This window comes from Pyxicephalus adspersus, chromosome Z, assembly GCF_032062135.1.
Source record: "Pyxicephalus adspersus chromosome Z, UCB_Pads_2.0, whole genome shotgun sequence".
NCBI lineage: Eukaryota > Metazoa > Chordata > Amphibia > Anura > Pyxicephalidae > Pyxicephalus > Pyxicephalus adspersus.
Genome location: NC_092871.1, coordinates 78,742,781 through 78,762,769, shown reverse-complemented (window position 1 = coordinate 78,762,769; position 19,989 = coordinate 78,742,781). Strand labels below are relative to the sequence as shown.

The 19,989-nt window shown below is 37.3% G+C and overlaps 1 protein-coding gene across 4 annotated transcripts in view; it reads left to right on the top strand.

Annotated features, from left to right (window-relative positions):
- Positions 1-19,989, top strand: part of FIBCD1 (fibrinogen C domain containing 1) — a 141,768-nt gene that overhangs the window by 107,158 nt on the left and 14,621 nt on the right. For all 4 annotated transcript variants that reach the window (XM_072430264.1, XM_072430268.1, XM_072430266.1 and 1 more), the window contains exon 6: positions 12,185-12,281. In XM_072430264.1, coding sequence (XP_072286365.1) covers positions 12,185-12,281 — 97 coding nt within the window. The remainder of the gene's footprint in view (positions 1-12,184; positions 12,282-19,989) is intronic.

Below are 19,989 nucleotides of genomic sequence, written 5' to 3'. Positions count from 1 at the left end.
GCAATTTTATTGGCTTACTTTTTTCACTTTGGAGTCTGTCCACCCATTTCTGGACACTCACACTCCATTTGTGTGGCTGTACAGTGCAGCCACCAGAGACATAGTAATTCCTGCACAAACACAGGACTTACATCACCAATGGCTAAAGAGGACAGATAGCTAAAGAGGATCACAGTCCTCTTGGGAGGCCACCAGGGAGCTGGTGGAAAAAATGTCACCTTTTCCTGATGCAGTGAAGTTACAGGTCCCAGACCATCTTTGCAGGACAAGTCTGTCCTATAAACAGCTAGTATGTTATATACTTGATAATTATGGTAGAACCCTTTTACCCAACAACGATTAGAATTCCTCTTTTGCAGATCAAAGCAACAGGTTTACCTGATAGAGGTCTTTAACGCTGTTTTCTGTGACTTTTCTGTGTTTATTGTGATCACGTTCCATTACATTCGCTATTTTCCATCATACTTTATTTACCCATCTGCGTATGGCTTAGCTGTTGGTCTGCTGACTTTATAATTTAGTGTGGACCTAGACCCTTTAAAAAACTTTAATAAACCAGGGGGTTGGAGGTGGTTAGTGTAAGCCCAGTCTGTTATAAAATCAGGGATTACACAGGACATCGCATTGTAATCTTCTAAACATAGGCACTCCCACTAGGAAAGTAGGCCTGGAGCAAATATAGGAAAGAAATAAGTGGAGGGCCTCATGACAGGGATGAGAATGGAAGGGAATGGTGAGGAAAGGGTTAAAGCGGGTAATGGATGGCATTATAGTATGAGGTTATAGGTGTAGTTGGGAAGAAAGGTGGGGTTAATTGAGGTTAAGTAAGGGGTAAGGGAGGAGGAAGGTCAGTTGGTGCTCAGGGGAGCAAAAGAAAACTTGCCCATAAGCCCTCCCTCCTGTGCAGCTAGAGAAGAGAAGCCCAGGAGGAATATCATTGTCATGGAAGTTGCAGGTCCATGAAAGGTGGGTAATGTTAGGTAGACCAACAGAGGGTGGAACCCATCAGAGGTATGAAGTTTCCAGGTAAAGTGGGGCCTCAGGTGACACATGGCTGTGGTGAAGAGGGTGGATACGAGTATAGTTGCCCCCAAGTTAGTAGCGGCTGGGGGCCTTAGGAACGAAAATATCCACAGGAAAAAGAGTCTTGGGGTTTGGGGTATTTCATTGATTCCCAACTTGATCAAATGAAATAGGAGAGGAAATAGGAAAAATGTGATATTCAAGTTAATCAATTCATGCCAAGCCTCACAATATGATATATAAAAGAAAGGAAGAGGAAAAATATGGCATTCTTGTGGCACGATACTGATAATCATCTTAGTTTACTCATGTTATAAAGTCACAGATTTTTCAGTTTAACACAAATGTAGGTATAGTGTATATACAAATAAACACACACAGAAATGGTTAATTAGCTGGGTGTCCAAAAATAATTGGGTATACAATATTTTAACATGATTCTCATTTCGTTACCCAATGTGTTTCGCACACTGGTTTCTCCAGGGGATTTTTGAGACTTAACTAGATTGGCAATATTAGCAAAGAAAATACATAATCAGTAAGATTGCCCTGTACAGATATCAAAGCATAAGCATAAATAAGATAAGATTTAAATAAATAGGATATTTCATATGATATAAGTGCAGACACGTGATTTTCAACCATGTAGAAAGAAGAAACGTACTTGTGTAGTAGTGATGTGATGATAAAGAGGATGTATTATTCCAAATGTAGTTGATTATGAGTTGTACTGAGCTGGGAAGCATTCCTATCTATCAATTATAGCATCATGGGTGATCATTAGAAAAAGATTATTAATTAGGAAAAACAATCAAAGAAAATTTAATTTTGAGACTTACTTTTTGTAGTTTAATATGAGATTTACATGGAAAATTTCTGGAATGTATGCTCAGAGTAATAATCATCATGTTGGAGGAGATATGGTTCAAAAAGGATCATAAATTAATTATAAATTATCAATTATCAAGTATCAAATACAAATGGTATAGGTACTGACGGGTAACACTTACACACTTGTTGGGATCACAGGAATCCAAATCTTAGGTTTTGAGTTATTGAATATATGGATAGACCTGCAAGGAGAAAATTATATATATATATATATACATATATATATATATATATATATATATATATGGTTGCTTTTATTTGGTTGTTGGTTGTTGGGTCTATACTTAAGTTGAAAACTAAAGTAGTAATCAGTACTCACAATTGGTTGATGTTTATTGAGAGTTCACTAGCAGTGATATAGTTTAGCAGTTTTAGAAAGATATAGGGGAGTATTTTAATTGTTTAGATGTTTAGATAGGACATACAGGGAGATTCTATGTATTGGTACTTACATATAGTGTTGGTGAATAGTGGCAATGAGTGGAATGTCAGCAGCCAGCTTAGAAGCAGAACTGTGCTGTCTGACAGTCCGTCCTTAAATAAGAAGTTAAGCTTTTCCCTGAGCTAATTGGACTGGTGTGTACGTGAAAGCACGCGTGCGCAATGAGGAGAGAAAGCCCCAACTTGATGCTAACTGGTAACTAGTTGTAGGCATAATGTTGATATTTGATAATAATGGTATTCATTAATAATTTATGATTATGTCAATAAAAGGCTGCTATAGCCAATTTATCCCAAATAATTTTCTTTGTGTTCATTTAAAAGGAAGAGGTACCTAGAAGAGAAAGAAGGGTAAATTGAGGGATTAGTGTAATTTCATCTTCTGTACCCTGGTCAAGGAAGGGGCAATATTCTGGGTTAGTGAGAACCCAGGAAACCTTCCTGCTCATCATTGTTGTTTTTTCATTTTCCAATCACAAAATAAGACGGTTCTGGGTAACGAGGTCTTGATTACTAGACTTGTTAAACAGAATAACAGATCCTGTGGCAAAGTACAACATTTAATATAGCTGTACCAGTGGTGGGCATAGCCGACAGTGAGATCCTGTGTAGAATGATTTCGTGCTCCCTCTCGGAACTGACTTGGGGCCCTTTAAGGACCTCAGTTTGCTAAAGAGGGTCCAGTGTTCCCATGCACTAGCACGCTTTGCACCTCCCTATTATAAAGCAGGCTGTTGATTATCAGGGACAGAGTCATGTCTTTAAAAAAAACACAAATGTTAGCAAATAAAATATATATCATATACTAGAAACAATTGTTTATAACATGTCTCAAATTGAGCTTTCAATGAACGATTTTTTAAATTATGTATGTTTAAATATAGAGCCCCTGTAAATATTGGTGATGACATTGGGCCTCCATCAACAGATTCTTTTTGTTCTGGTTATAATATGAATGTTACAGTCTGCCTAGACTAAGATAAACAAACAAGTGTAGCTCCTGTTCCTAGTATCTGCACTGCCAGCAATCATTGAAGGAAGACTGGCTGCAAAGATTTGCAGTGATGCCTTAGAAAAAGCTATGAAAGTGGCACAGGCACTTGTTGCAGGAGCTTGCTGAATAATGCAGAATTTCTGCAGCAATGCTGTCATCTACCTGCTGTTAGCAATTTCATTTCTTTCCCCCCAGAGGTTTAAATTAAAGTAGGGAAATGCCTTTAAATGTTATCAACATAGCAAACATTGTCAGAAAGAAAGACACAGTCCCTTCTGAGCCATCCAGTGACAATCTGGAACAATTCCCTAGATCGATCCTTGCACTGATGAATTCTAATAATTATTGCTGGAAGAAAGGCATTCAATTTACATTTCATTTTGATGAAACTGATTACTGTCACCTCCTCCTTTGGCAGTGAAAGCTCCAAAGTCTGAATATATGAGGAGTGCAAAAGTTTTCTCATGTACCAGGCAACATTAACATTTATGTGGACAACACTAAAAAAACTTTGAAATAAAGGGGACTTTAACTAAAATTTTTACTTAACATAAAATGGTAGACAACCATTTTATATAAGGTAGAAACTACTTTTTTAGGGGGGGGTTTAAAACCCATTTTTTTCAGAAAAAAATCCCCTCTGCTTGTCTTCAGACAGAATAGAAGTGCAGAGTCTCCTGGTAGGCATACATCAAGCATCCCAGGAGGCTTCTGGTTGCTTCTTCTGCCCATGCCCAATTTCGTCCATGCATGGAAGGAGCATTTTCTTCAATCGGGAAAAAGAAAATGCTGATCTTACACATGCACAGAGATTGGGTAGGCAGAAGAAGGGCAAAGAAGATGTCGGCGCCTGACGAGGACAATGCTGGACCTGATCCAAAAAACCTACGGAGTGATCAATGGATCTGCAAAAGTAAAGGTAAGTTTTAAACAGTGTCTGCTAGTCCTGTACTTACCCCTGTATAAAGCACCTAAACTGTATTCTGTTGTCAACTTTAAGTTTGGTAAAGAGTTCCCTAGACTCCTGGACACTTGCAGACTCAAGACAAAAGTTTTTGCTTCCAGCATATTTCTGTCTGTTAGGGAAATTTTATTCACTTCCCTAAAAAAAAAGTTTTAGAGAAAGTTTAATTTTAAAGAATCACTACTTATCACTAGTCCACATAATCAACACATAATAGGAGAACAACGTACCAAAATAATTCTGTTTTCCTCCCATGGCACAAGGGCAAGGAGAACCTTCATGACCTTCCAGGAAGAATCCAGAGCAGCTGAGATCTTAAGAGTAGATACTTTTGGAATGAGCTTCTTCCTGTAAGATTTAACTTGTCCTGAATTAAAGTTCCACCTTAAAAATTTGTATGCCTATAAGTATTCCTACTTGTCACCACCTAGCTGCAAAAATTTGCTGACCTGCACATACCCGGCTTCCCTTGTGGGTGGGGGGACTGAATGAACTCCAACATGCCTGAATGGTAGTTACTCTATCCTGGTTCGGCTAATCAAGATGACAGAAGATCAGAATGTGGAGAAGATGGCAGCACCTGCAAAAGAACGGGGTCTCCAGAGTTCTGTTTCCTACATGTATATCTGTCTCCTAAAGGGACCAAATCATAGATAGATTATTAAAGGCCAACATAAGTGAACTCTCCTATGAGAATGTTTCTTGTCTGTCATCCTAATACTTGTTCTGGGATTGTAACTGTAATATGTTAAAACACAGCCAGCCATCTAGCATTTTCAGAGGAAGACAGTAATTGCAGTCCCTATATATCTCTCTTTTGTTTGCCCATTTATAGCTAGACAAAGGTTGGAGAACAAAGAAAAGCTTTGTTGCACTGGGGAAGGGGTAATAATTGAACTTTGCCCTCACTCATTATACAGTTCCAGATTGTTATATTTTATATTACCCCAAGTTAGAATTTTATAACTCCAATATATGCAATTATAAGGTGAGACTATTTTATTCTTCCTTGTACAATTTAGATATTATGTTTTATGTTTGTGTAATTATAGGATGGTCATGTTTTATGTCATATTTCCAAGCTTACTATTTATTTTGTTTATATAATTATGGTCTGGACATGGTTTATGCTTTTTACTTGTCTATGTATTATGCCGTTGTTTTATGTAATTACAGCCCAGGCATAGTTAATGCTTTGTTGTTGGCTCATGACGCCTCTTTTGCCTTTAGGATTTGTTTTATGTTCAGCATTGCAGTTTTATTTAACTGTTCTGCAATAGAATGCACTAACAGTAATAGACCTGTAATTTTGTGGAGGAATCTCTGAAAATTCAATGGTATGCTATTATCCAAACAAGGAAGAATATAGTGGATGTAATAGGTTCACTTTATAGCAGACCTTTCACCTAAATCAAAGGTCTACTTGCACCAGCCAAGCCCTCTCCCCTTTCACAAATTACCCACTATTTGTGGGTAAAATAATGTACCTTTAAATAGTAATGGTTGAAGTATATACTTCTATGTACCTAACTTTTCTTTTTCATCATGCTTTGGGGTAGAGTCCCATGGAATTGAGAGCAGGCGAAATCTTGTGGCAACATACAGCATTCTACTGCAAGAACATCTGTTCACGCAATTTTGCCTGCATTCCGGCACCCAGAAGTACAGTGAAAACATTCTCACCTAGGCACAGCAACCTAAATAATACCAGGAATAGGATAAATATAATTATGATTTGACGTTTTTACCTAAAAATAGAAGGTGATTCAAGAAGGGAGTGGTGGCCCAGCTATTGAGTGGAAGGTTTGCTTTAAGTATTGTGTGTATGCTTGTTTGAAAACATGGCGGAATACATTCATACGGTTAAATTAAAGTGCAGAAATAAACAAAAAAAAACCCAAAAAGTATAAATATAGACAATTGCAAAGGTACATTTCATATTAATTATATATTAAACATCTATCGAAGACAGGCAAAAAACAGAGGACCTTTCATGTCCAAAAAGGTCATTGAGATTAATGTTTTCATTGTAACAATAACAGCACATATGGGGTTATCTTACTTATAACAATGGTCCATTTGAGAATCTCGCCAACTCAGGAGTGTAAGTAAAGAGTATTAATATTTCAGCACATTGGACAGAGACTGGGTTCTTTTTGCCGTAGGGGGGATTCATATTTAATGATAAGAATACAAACAAGAATGACCCAGCACCACCCTCTTCCATGAATTGCCTGCCTAGACTGATCACATCAAACATCACCTTATCCAGTTCCCCATAGCATGCCACCTCCGGGGTCATCCCACGTACCATTCGTGCCTTCATCTCTAGATGTTTCTTCTGCTTGTCCCTAAACTCTTCTATTCTTTTCTCATCTTGTTTGATCAGCTACTTCTACACCATTAAATGCCCTGTAAATGTAAACTACAAAGACTTAAAGGACCAATAAACCTCCAAACACAAACTGGGTTGTATAAAAGAGATGTTAACTAGATTTACAGACATTGTAAATGCTTCAGAGCATAATGGAAGCAAAGATACTCAAAGCACATTTTTATTCTGGGGAGGATATTATTCTTTGAACGTTGACTTCCAGTTATTGGGTTGCTTCTTCACTGCCATGACATAAGGTGGGTCCTTCACCAAGCTGTATTACCTTAACTGTGGTACAAAAAGAAAGGCCAGATCCTGGCTGCCTTGTCCGATAATAAATATTTAAATTGAGAACTCAGCCAATTTACAGATTCATACCTACAAATTTATACATTTCTGCTGTGAGTTAAGCCGTTTGCGCTTACCTCAGTTTTAAACTAGTAACAAGAAACAAACCACAAATGGCTTTAAAATAGATGTTCACTGAATTGTTTTTATTACTGTTCAAGGAAAAAGCAGTGAATATTTGAATTTATGTAGGTCTCAGAGATTTAAATAAGGATTATATAAAAAGGTAAATCATCATGCATTTCCCTCAAAAGTGCCAACTGAAAACAAAAACTAGACTGATGTTTTAGTAGAAGTTAAAGCGTCCATCCACTCAAAAAGTTCATTACAATCTTTGGTAAATGCTGGTGCATTACGTTCCTAAGGTCTTTACTAGTGGTCAACATACCTGTTTGTTGGTGAGACCCCAGTCTTGCTGAGATGTCAGTACTGAGGTCCTGCATCTGCACACCTCTTTATTTAGGGATCCCAGTGCCAATTTGCTGGTATTGTTCACCTGTCTGTTGGTAATATGTTCACATTGATTTGCTGGGTTTGCACTGCTGGTGGAAGTTCTGCACTGAGGTCCCGAGTCTTCACATTTGTCCGTTGGTAAGATCTCTGCACTGCTTTGCTGGGTGTGCACATCTATCTGTTGGTGAAAATGTATGCTGGTCTATGGCAAAAGTCCTCATCTATGCCAAAGGGATCTTTTACTATGCCAAGGAATAATTGTATTGTTTTGTTGGGCTGACCCTTTTATATTTTAACAAAATTGCATACGTCAAGACCTGCACAAGATAGCTCATTTATTTTTCAAAAATATATTATTGATTCTACAAAATTGCTACCACACCCTTGTTTTCTAGATATTTTGCTTGTCTCCTTGCCTTCCACAGTCTGGCCTTTTCCATGTCTCTCCCTTTAACATGACACAGATGTGCCCTACATTAGCCATACAAGGTCAGCTTAGAATAATCAGGGCTTTCCTCTCCTAGCCTGGGTCCTGCAGACACCTGTATGATTGAATATTCCCTTGTGCTATCCCCCTCCTAGCTGCCACAATCTTTGGAGACATGAACATCAATGTAAAACACGTTTAAACTCTATAAACCTTTTAACCCCATACCCACCTGCACGTCTGTGGCTCTCTATCAACTGTCCCCAGGTACTAAATGGAAAAGAGAGCAGCATTTGATAAATCAAGCAAACGACTGCAACTGACATGCAGCGAGATTATTTTCCTTGATAAATGTGGGGCTGGTTTTGCTTCTGGAAATCTTTGATACATTAATCCCTTTATACCTTTTATAGATAGTTCTAGTGGTGTGACTGAGTTGGGAGTGGGGGAAGCATGGAAAACTCCGATTAGTCTACCATGAAGATCAGATTTAGAACCTTCTCGTCCGTGTACAAGACTTGTTCTGTAATGTATCTCACAGGCCATGCCATGTAATATTCCTAGCAAATTGTCCATCACTCCCTCTGAGATCTTATTATTTTTCTACAGGGGTAGTGTTGTGATCCGTCTATCAAATGCTTCAAGGCCTGCACACCCCCGTGTATAAGCTTGAAATATAGAGTTTATTTTTTATTTACTGGATATTTATATTTCATCTTCCTGGAAAACAGCTGTATACTCATTTGGAATCTGAATTGTTTTACGTGTCTAAGCAACCAGTTGGAGAACTGATAAGCTGGAGGGTGCCCAGTCGGATACAGGATTTAGAGAACAATACTATTGTTCTTAATTAGAGCCATTTCACTTGGGGTTGACCACAGGGGTTGACAACTTGCTCAATGACACTCCCAAGTGCAGCACGGTTTTCAGAAGCGACATGTCAATTCTGGCAGTGCGGTTGCTCTTTCTTCAGTGGAGAAATATCTGCACTGCCAATGCAAACTGCAGCAGTTTTCTATGTGCATTGAAGTGGCTTGCTTTGCAGTTTTTCACCATATACATGAAAGGAGCCTTACTATTGCAGTTGCAGAACTCCCAACATCCACCCTTCCCCTAAAGGTATTTCCAGAGGCCACAACAAGTGATGGCACCTGCCAACTCCTCACAGAATGACTACAGCAGGCACTTAGTAGGGAAGCTGCAAGGAGATGGTCAACTGCAAGAGCCAGTGAATGGACTCACTGTAGGGCATCTCAACATTAAAATGTAGCCATTTCCAGATATATTTTTCTCTTTCCTGTTGCTCATTGATTGCCTCCCTGGTACTTTTTTGTTGTACTTGACTGGCATTCCTAAACATTATTACTGGGGGAAAAAAAGGGAGGCTTCCCGCTAGAACTGCCTTGCTTAGGGCACCAACATGGCCAGCCTTGCATCCAAGAATCCAAAATGTCTGCCAGGCAGGTATCACTTGTATTTTCACAATTCAGCTTTTCACTGACACAGATTGTTTTTGTTGATGGTCAAGGCAGTTGGCATTGAAACAGGCAGCAAGGTTTCCAAACTAATTTTTATTTTTTTATGGACAAAAGAATTGCGAAGAAATCTGGGCAGCAGTTGAACTGTCCATGCACCATACCACATGGCAGATAAACAGGTAGATCATAACTGGCTAGAAGGATTAAGGTTTACTGATCAGTAAACTTCCTATTAATTGTCCCACAAACAATTCTTACATTCAACAAAAGCACCGCTACTGCCTTCTTTCCCTCTGTAAGCACCGACAAAACTGGGGAAACTGCTTCTTACATCCAGCCAGTGAAACTACAAATCCTGGAAAGTGGAAACAAGAGGCCCAAACATTCCACAATACTCAGATACTCAGGAGATCTACACATTTTTCTGGAAAGGGAGTAATAAAATAACAAGTTGCACCATATTTTGGAGATATTCTAAAAACAAGTGGCTCCAACATTTAAGGGTGGACAGATGCAGAGTCTATGTCTATTTTAGTGTATTCATAAAAACAAGGAGAGGTTGGGGTAGTGACCTCATTCTGTATCCCACAAGAATTTAAGCACAACAGACTCTTATTTGGGTACCCCCATTCTGGGCTTCTGTTATTTCAGCCATAACGTTGAGCCCTTTTCACAATCCATCCTAAAAATAGCTTCAAGGCCTCTGGTTATATGAGAATTCCCACCACTCCCTGAATTCTGGACCCCTTGTTATTATACGCCTGATAAGAATATGTGTTCTCTTCATTAAAATGTACCCCTAAATGCATGTTGAACACTTTGTTAGGAACCCTAGAAAGGTGAAGGACCTTTAATCTAACTAACTCTAGTATAGAAGTAGATAAGTAAGTGACTTTATTTTGTGATTTTGGCAAATATTCTTTTTATTATTATTAATATTATTATTATTATTATTATTATTATTATTAATAAAAAAGACCCTTTTTTCAATTAAAATTCATATAAAATTAAAATGGTTACAAGAATAATGTTGATCTTTGGATTCCAGTCGAGGGCAAAATTATCCCCAACATTCAGTTCACTATTTGTACAACAAAATAAAGACAATCTTCAGTTTAAGTTAGTTTTTTTAGGGTACACAATGACCAGCATTATCATTGGGTAATGGTGGTTACTAGAAGATGTGTTCCTGACAACCATCAGTCAGTGAGAGCATTGCCTGCTACGTGGCTCAACAATGGGCTGATGGCTATAGGTAAGCAATGATTTGTGTTGGACCATTTGCCAAGCAGGGAATATTCAGTGCACCTAGAAAAAAAAGGAAGCCTCATTACTGTACACGAGTCTTGTTGTATTGAACTTATCAATTTCAATCTGAAGCTAGCTTCTCCTTAACTGCCGAGTAATTGGAATTTCATTGGAACCTGTACACATTAAGATAAATAGTTTGCAGTGTGACTGCAGTTGGAATCTGAATAAGGATACATTAGCTGCTGTTTGAGGAAGAGAGATTGCTGTGTGTGCTGTCTTACTTTTATGATGATAAAAGCTTGACTGTGCTTTTGCACTTTGCCTATAAAAACATTGCTTTACCCTAATATAGATATTTTTGTTTTTGCAGTCATTTAACAGCACAGGCTCTCTGCATATCTTTCTACATTCCCTGAGGGTGGGAAGTGGCACGCCTCCACTCTTACCAATCTAGAGCTACAGTACTGACAAAGAGTCTCATACTTAGGAACGAATGCTGGGTTCAGGATTATCTTGTGTTTGAAGTAGATTCTGCAGGTTCACAACAATTTAGTAGGATTTTGCAAGAATTTTTTTTTACTGAACCCACAAAGCAGTTTATAAATGAAGCAATTACAGTTTTAGCTGGGTGTAGAAAAAAATGTGTATAGGATACCGAGGGACCTGTACAACACTTATTGTCATAAACGCAGTGTGTAATCATTGGCATGGAATCAGGCATCATTAATTGATGTGGAATTACACCATTGGATGACAATGCTAACCTGAAGATACTTCCAGGGATATTTCTAGACTTTCTAGGTAAGTATGGGTTTGTGTTTTTATTCCAAAGATGAACTTTTGTGTGTACTGTCTTGACTTACATAAAACTCTTTTTGGGAATGGTTAAAAGGGGGATTAATGGACACCTCCCTACTCCCTGTATTAAATCCAATAGGAGGTGCAGATATTCACCACCTTATTAAAAGACTTCTTATAGATGGAGAGGAGTGCCCACTTGATTGCCTTCCCTTTTCTGGGCATCCAGACTGCATGGATAAGAGTCTGGCTGGAGTTTAAGGGAATTGCAACTTTATAACTGTCCACAAACTTTATTAATTACTAATAAAAAAAAAATAGTATATTTTCAAATCTCAATAATCCTCACTACACTGCACAATATGTTTTTTTTAGATATTTTTTTTTATTGGTACATTCAATCTATGCCTAATGCAGCTTTCCTATTAGCTCTAAATGTTCAGAATTTACCTACAAGATTTCTCTCCTATAGACATTTTTTGAGTTTGGTGCTTTGTGGAATTTGCACATGTTTTGCAGAACATTTTAAGAAGCAAGCAAGATTAATTCATTCCTGGTCCTGCTAAGGCAGTTTGCTTGTAGAAGGTCTAGATCTAATAATCCCTGGTATTCTAAAGCAATTAATACAGGTTGGGGTGGGAATTAGACCAGGGCTGAGCAAACATAGAAAACGCACCTACAGCCAAAAAAGGCATATTGATAGGAACACCTAAAAACCATTTAACATGTTTTTTTTTATTAGGTATTTCAGAGAAGAGAAGATGGCTCTGTTAATTTCTTTCGTGGATGGGAACAATACAGGGATGGATTTGGAAAGCTTACAGGAGAACACTGGCTAGGTGAGTGATAAAAAAATGTTACAATCCAAGTTAATTCCCACTAAGCCATAATTATTCGCAAAGTGGTAACTTTGTTAAAGGGTACATTTCCTGCACTTTCTCCTTACTGTTCTTGTTCAAGTGACAATTATATTATTCTTAGAGTCCCTCTCGCTTCATGGAAAAAATTATCCGCAGGACACACAGTGAGATTACATCTACTGAACCCTGGACCTAAACAGTTATACCATATATATTCAAGCCAAATAAAAGCCTACTTTTTTTAAAAGGTACCTATTTTTCCCTGAGAATAAAGGTAACTAAGTATAAACCTTGTGCACAAAATGTAGCTGTCACTGATAAAATTCAAAGCAGTGGTCAATAGATATCTAGCAAAATTATTGTGAATAAATACATCCATTGTGTCATTTTTTTAAACTGGAAAAAGAATAAAATTACATAGGATCAGTTTGTATATCTATTTCACCCCTTTTTCATAGGCTAAAGTATTTTGTACTTTTGAGTTGGTTAAGATGTATCACTTGCTCCTAAATGAACTTATGTGCATCATTGTTGGACAGCAGTAGATGGTGCTGTGTCCTCATGCAAAGTGTGTAACAAATTCTCCAACTGCAAGAGTTTGTTACACACTTTATGTGAGGACACAGAGCCATCTTCCTGTGGGGCTGGAGCATAAGGAGATTTTTCATTTTCTAATGGCATCTGAGGGCTTTAATGGTGTTGGCATGTCTATCTGTCAGGTACTTTTAAGCAAACCTACTCTACCATATGCTGGATAAAAAAAAATATCTCAATGATAATATCACAATTTTCAGGATTTGGAATTATTCAATATATCATAAATCAATGACTAGTTTATGTTAGACAACCTAATCAAATTCAGACAAATGTATAATTTCCTTGTTCGAAATAATTTTATCTAAGCTCAAATTCTGGCCTATAGTGGTAAACGGCCAAAATTACAAGGCATGTTTAAATTTGAAATCTGGGCTCACAGGATACTTCTTAGATGTGCACCAGACAGAAAATTCAGAAAATGTTGGTACCCTTTAGGGCTCACAGCTGAGTATTTTAGCCAATACATGTACATGTTGAGGAATAAATCTTGAAGCTGCTAACTGAATGCAAAAAATTACTTTATACTTAACCATGAAAAGGTATCTACCATTTTGCTTAAAACCAAACTCCAAGCAAAGTTAAATTCAGCATTGCAAATGATTATTTATTAAACAATAATAAAATGTAATAATAGTACCTGAATGTGACTAGAAGAGGATGGAGCAGCACTGGGGGCCAATCATGTGTGCCTCCGTATACATTTGCTGACAAACAGATGCTTACCGGAGGACTTGGGTAGAGGGCGAACTGCTTTGCCAATCATAGGCTAAAGACCTATTTATAAAGAAGCCAAAATCAGATAAGAAATTATAACTTCTAAGCTCAGTAATTTTTTGCAACATTTTTTGAAAATGACAATCATGTTTTTGACCAGTCATTGATTACTATACCAAATTTGCCCTGAATTGGTTATCAAAAGCTCTATCCATTAGAACGATGTAAAAAATGACTATTTTCTAAATATGGATCGGTGACAGTATGCTTACATTGTGGCCACTTGAGAAAAAATTCCAATTAGGCAAACACCACTAGCCTCTATTGTGGTCTGTGTTGATCGCCACCAAAAGCAGATTTTATTAGGACTTTAAAAGTAGTGATAATTTTATCAGATCAGCAATTTTATAAATGGGGTGAAGAGGCCAACAGGCCATTTGCCAGAAAATGGAATTATTTTTGGTCAAGTAATGCCATCTCCTGGTGAATATCCTGTTCTCTATTCGTAAATAGGACCTTATATTTTAAGAGCAGGGCAGCAAAATAAGACCTCATTTTTTTATTGATATTACAATGTAAAAAGAAGAAAAAAAAATTTGTATATATATATATAAATATAATTATATATATATCCTAACTTATGTTTTTCTTATTTGCACATTTATTGTCCAAGGCATGTGGTCCTTAAAGGCATGTGGTCCTACAAAAAGCTGACCCTGGCAACAAATTCTGTCCCCCATTCTAAGATTTCTACACCCTTACTTGACATGAGCTTTGGCATTGTTCCTATATTTGATATACAAACTATTCAAGTTATAAGACTTTTTTTTAACTCTGTCCACGTGTTGCCTGTCTGAGAAGAATAGTCCAGCTCATCAGAGCCTTAGGCTGTTTATACCAAAAATTATTTATTTGCTAAATGTAAAACAAAATCTGACGCCAAAGGACAGCTACAGTTTTTACCATTAACATGTAAACCTTTGGTGTGATGGTTCAATGCCTGCTTTGTTAGTACGAGATGGAAATTTTATATACTTTGAAATGATTGACATTTTCACATATATTATCTAATTGAAAATGGATCTTTTCCTGCAGAGCTAATCATTGTAACATCTCATTGTTATTTTCAGAAGTTATATTGGAAACCACACATAATACATTTGCTTATTGTTCAGTTTATATCTTTGCTAACTGGTTATTATAAACACATTAGGCTATTATTTGCTACACTAAAAAAAAAAATACATTCAACCAGTGTTTTTTATGAATTGGAAGAACCAGATAATACATATATTTTTTACATGTCAGTACAAACCCATAACATTTTATCTGCTTTGTAAAAGACTAAAGATGTTTTTGGCATTTAGTGGATAGATGTTTGTGTTGGAGTAACTGTCTATTCAGCACTTAATTATAACTTGAACGAAATTGCTTTGCGACATAGCACTTCCAGTAACATTAGTGAAGGTGTACACTCAGGGGTATCTTTATAAAGGGCAAATGAGGACATGGCACTTGTTTGCCGTGTTCAGAAATCACATTGTGCAGCAGATATATCTTAAATAAGCCACATTCACTGACTATGTGCTATAACTTTTTATCAAAAATCTGGAAAAGTATGCATTTTGGAGTTGTGTACATAGGACTGGCACATAGAGGGCACTTTGTGTCCATCTGCCTCCCCCATAGGTGACTATGGCAGGGTTAGTAGAAAGAAGAGAAGCAATTCTGTAGATATCCACAGTCAAAACCTGGTGCACCAATCTTGCTCGACTGAAACAGAATCTTAATTGAAATCAGCAAACAAGAACATAGAGGCCACGGATCACAGAAATACCTTGATTTGCATTCCGCATTCACCTGATGTCCTCATTAAAATGGTGAAGATGGAGTTTGACCCTCTCGTAGGGACTCCAGTACTGGCAGACATAGTAATGAAATAAGCAGATCACACACTGAGAAAATCAGATGCTAGGAAAGGCGAGAATTATGGGTATTATGAACATTAGCTGAATAGAGCAACTGCAACAAAAACATTTTTATACAGTTTAGTCACCTTAAGAACGGTTTTAGGAGGATTTTCCATATTCTTACTCTTGCAAATTCTTTGGGGAAAATCTTCATTTAACATTTTAAACCAAATTGCAAGGTTCCTGGTTCTATGAGCATGTTTAAAAGAAAATCCAATATATCATAAGACCAAGCCCTTTTTTTTTAAATTATATTTTTATTAGTTTTTAAAGGGGAAATATTACAACATGCAAAACAGAACATAACAAGTACAGTAAAGTTGCGGCTTAGCAAATATCACAAACAATGGAATCGTTGGTTGACAAAGTTACAATCAAATATGACTAGTGTTACAAAATATTATGTTTAACAGCAAAGAAATCAAGAACTCCAATAAAAGAAACAAAAATATTGTAGATAGCATTGATTTTCAAACCGTTATTGTTCATCCAACAATTTGGGGTATCATTGTTCAAAAGACTTTTGTGTTTGAAGGTCATGAGAACTCTTTTTCTTGTATGTAAAGGTAATGTAGCTATGTATGATTCCCATACTCCAAAAAATCCTCTGCCCATGTCTTCTTATCCAGAGAAATGTCAACCCATTCCATCTCAAAACAAACAATAAATTTTCCAAAAATAGTGTGGGTGAAGGGGGGTTTGCTGTAATCCAGTTATGGAGAATGGTTTTCTTTGCTACCAGAGAAATTATCATCAAAAGTTTCCTGCAGCCCTTGGCAACCTTTGCACCATGAAACAACATTTCTCCGAAAATTGCCTATTTGGGGGTTAATGAAAAATAGTTTACAAACTTTTAAAGAGCATACAGCGCTCCAAAACTAAGGTATTTTGGTGCATCCCCACAGCATATGATATAGATCTGCCTCCAAAGTGCCACATTTTAAGTATTGCGAGGAAGGACTGAGACCCATCAGATAAGAGAGCATAGGTTAAATATATGTAGAGTAGTAAAGTTTCAAGGTCATTTCCCTATACATTGAGGAAGACAATGCCTTCCAAGCTCTGCAAAAATATGTTAATATATCATGCGGGGTAAGTTCCGGAAAATGTTTGGACCATTGGCACAGCCCAGTCATTCTATTTTCCTGGTCTAACACAGTTCGATAGGTATTGTATGTTTCAGTGATGGGTTTTTTAGCCGGGTTAGGCACTGTCAAAAATTTGTCTAATGGATTGGACCAATCTGTGGATGATAAATTCCTAATCACAGATTTTACATAGGAATTCAGCTGTAAATACACAAAGGACTGTAGTACTAAAGTAAAACAGTGTAGATATAGCTGATTGCAAGAAGACCTTATGGGTCAAAGTATTGACTGCTAATTTGACTTTCATCGCTCGCAGGTCACCCTGGTCCTTCCCCTGGATTTCCCGGAGTATCCAAGGCAAATCCTCCTTTCTCCATAATTAGAGAAATTGGGACAAATGACTTGGGCTTAGTGTACTTAATATTAGAGCCTTTGATTTATCTAGGTTTATTGCATAGCCCGATAAAGTTCTATATTTTTGCAGCAGTTCAACAACTGCTGGCAAACCCTTTTTCGGTTTACTGATGTACAGGAGCAGGTCATCGGCAAAGGCTGGTATTTTAACCACTTTATCTGTTTTCAAAATTCTTGGAAAACCCCTGAAGATGCAACAGGGTCCAGTACAAGATTAAACAGGATAGGGGATAGTGGACATCCCTGGTGATTCCCTCTAAACATGGGCACCGGGATGAACAGGTTGCCATTTATATTAAAAAAATTGTTTTTGGAATTATAAATGTATTGTATATATGATGTGAAAACTTGACCAAATGCGTGATGCTCCAAGATTGTATACAATAAGGACCATTCCACTCTATCAAAGGCCTTCTCATCATCTAGGCCTAATAACATTGACTTGGGGACGTTTGGCTTTGCGGCTACTATCGTTGCTGCTATTGCAGAGAGCACCCCTAGCATGGAAGGTTTCCCTTTTACAAAGCCCAGCTGGTGCAAAGTAAGTAACGACGGAAAGAAGCCTTGCAGTCCATTGGTCATTTTTTTGACTAATTAAATAAAGGACACAGAAAGAAGGGTTTTTTTTGGCAACAACATCTATATTTTGTATTAGTGATAACTTCTCATAATACATAACAAAACAGTCATTGGTAACCACTGGAGGCACCACTCCAGATCATTATCATTTCGGCCCTTTTTTACCCAACGCGTTTCGCCTAATTTAGGCTTCTTCAGGGGTGTCAAAACAATCATAAAAATATTTATGTATAATCCAATTAAAATCATCATATCAACGACACTTGTAGTCATCATACAATAAAAGAAAAAAAAAGGCAAGATGACTTACATGTTTCTTCAGGATGTTTTATATGTTGTGTGTATATCCTCTGAAGGGAACAAGATCCCTAATGGACCCAAAGTAAGGGAAAAGCACACAACATGTGATACATCCTGAAGAAACATGTAAGTCATCTTGCCTTCTTTTTTTTGATGATTTAAATTGGATTATTTTTCATTATTTTTATGATTTATTGGAAGTATATGTTCACCACAATATGATGCAAAAATCATGGTTGATGTGAATGATTTTTTTCTATCTAGAAATATAGTACAATTGAATATCTCTGGATATGATTGAACATAATGATTTCAGGTGTATGTCTAGTGAATTAAGAAAACATACTGCACTTTGATACATTGCTGTTATTGTGATATTCTGATATTTTATACCTATTGTCAACCCAGGTACTGCTAAATAATTATTCTCCACCTCACCAAAACGTTACGACACCCCTGAAGAAGCCTAAATTAGGCGAAACGTGTTGGGTAACTTACTTACCCTTGCGACACCATAGTCATTTAGTTCCATTATTTTGGCTAGTATTTTATAGTCACAGTTGAGTAGGGAAATTGGTCAATAGGATGATACCAATAGTGGATCTCTGCCCTCATTAGGAATCAAAATGGTGTGAGCTTCAGTAAAATTCGGAAAGGGTGTGTTTTGTGTTAGTATAGAGATATATACCTCTGTTAGGAGAGGTTATTCCGCGATGTAGCCATCAAGGCCAGGAGTTTTGTGGTTTGCCATTGAATTGATCGGTTTATAAACTTCCTCGGCAGCTCTCTGTGGTCCGAGGATAATTTGGGAAGCCTGGCTTTTTGTAAAGGATCATTCAAACAGATTTGGTCATGAAGGTTGAGTTGTGTATAACTGTAGAATTCTTCAAATATACAGTTGATTTCATCTGAGCAGTTTGTGTGGCTGATAATTGGGGGTCTTTAATTGTCAGAATAAACCTTTTGAATTGTGGGAGTTTCGTGAGATTCGATAATAGGGAGCCCATTTTGTTACCCCATCTGTAAAATCTGTGTTTCAAAAAATGGGATTCAGTTTCTACTTTAGAAGCCACATGCATATTTAAACATTTGGTTGCGTTTTGCCAGGCTTGCTTCAATGGTTTCGTTCTCTGGGACAAATATTACTTATAAGCTTTGATTACTTTATCCTGCAAATCAGTATATTAGGTGGGATATTTTTTGTGCTTACGGGTTGTAAACTTTAATATTCCCCCACTATTGCTTTCATGGTACGCCATAGCAGAACAGGAGTATCTCAGTGTTCTAAATTGTCATCTAAGCTGTTTGCTCAATGACATTTAACCATAATAATGAAATCAGACGATCGTGCCAAATAGTTGGGGAATCTCCAAAGCCTGGTAGTTTGGAAAGGTTCCAGAAGCGTAAGGGTCAACCGGATCGTGGCATGATCTGATAGGGTAAATTCTGCAATTGATGCATGGGTTACCCGAAAAAAAAGGGACTCATCCACAAACATAAGGTCAATTCAGGAAAAGGAGACGTGCCTTGGAGTAACATGTATAACTCCTTTCTTTAGGATTAAGAAGTCTCCAAGGGTCCACACCAAAAAACTTTGGGCTAATAAATTAATAAATTCCCTTAGAGGCGGGTTGACAGTATTAGCGGTGGAAGCTCTACCTATATTAGGGTCAGGCATAGCACTGAAGTCCCCCGCTATAACTAGACTAGGATAGCATCCCTCCAAAATTTTTTGAACTATGCTGGCATATTATGATGAGGAGTTACCAGAAGGCAGGTATATAGAGCATAGTGAGTAATTTGTTCCCATCAAATCCAGCTTTACCATCGGGTATCTGCTTTCCTCATCCAGTTCTACTGAGAGCAGTTTGTAAGGCACATTTTTCATAATATAACACCAAGCTCTTTTAACATTCTTTTTATGTGGGCAAACCTGTGTAAATGTAAACCTTAACAATGAAAATTCACAGCATGTTCTAATGAAAAGGTAACAGCAAGTGAATGGTTTCATCAGACTAATTTTAC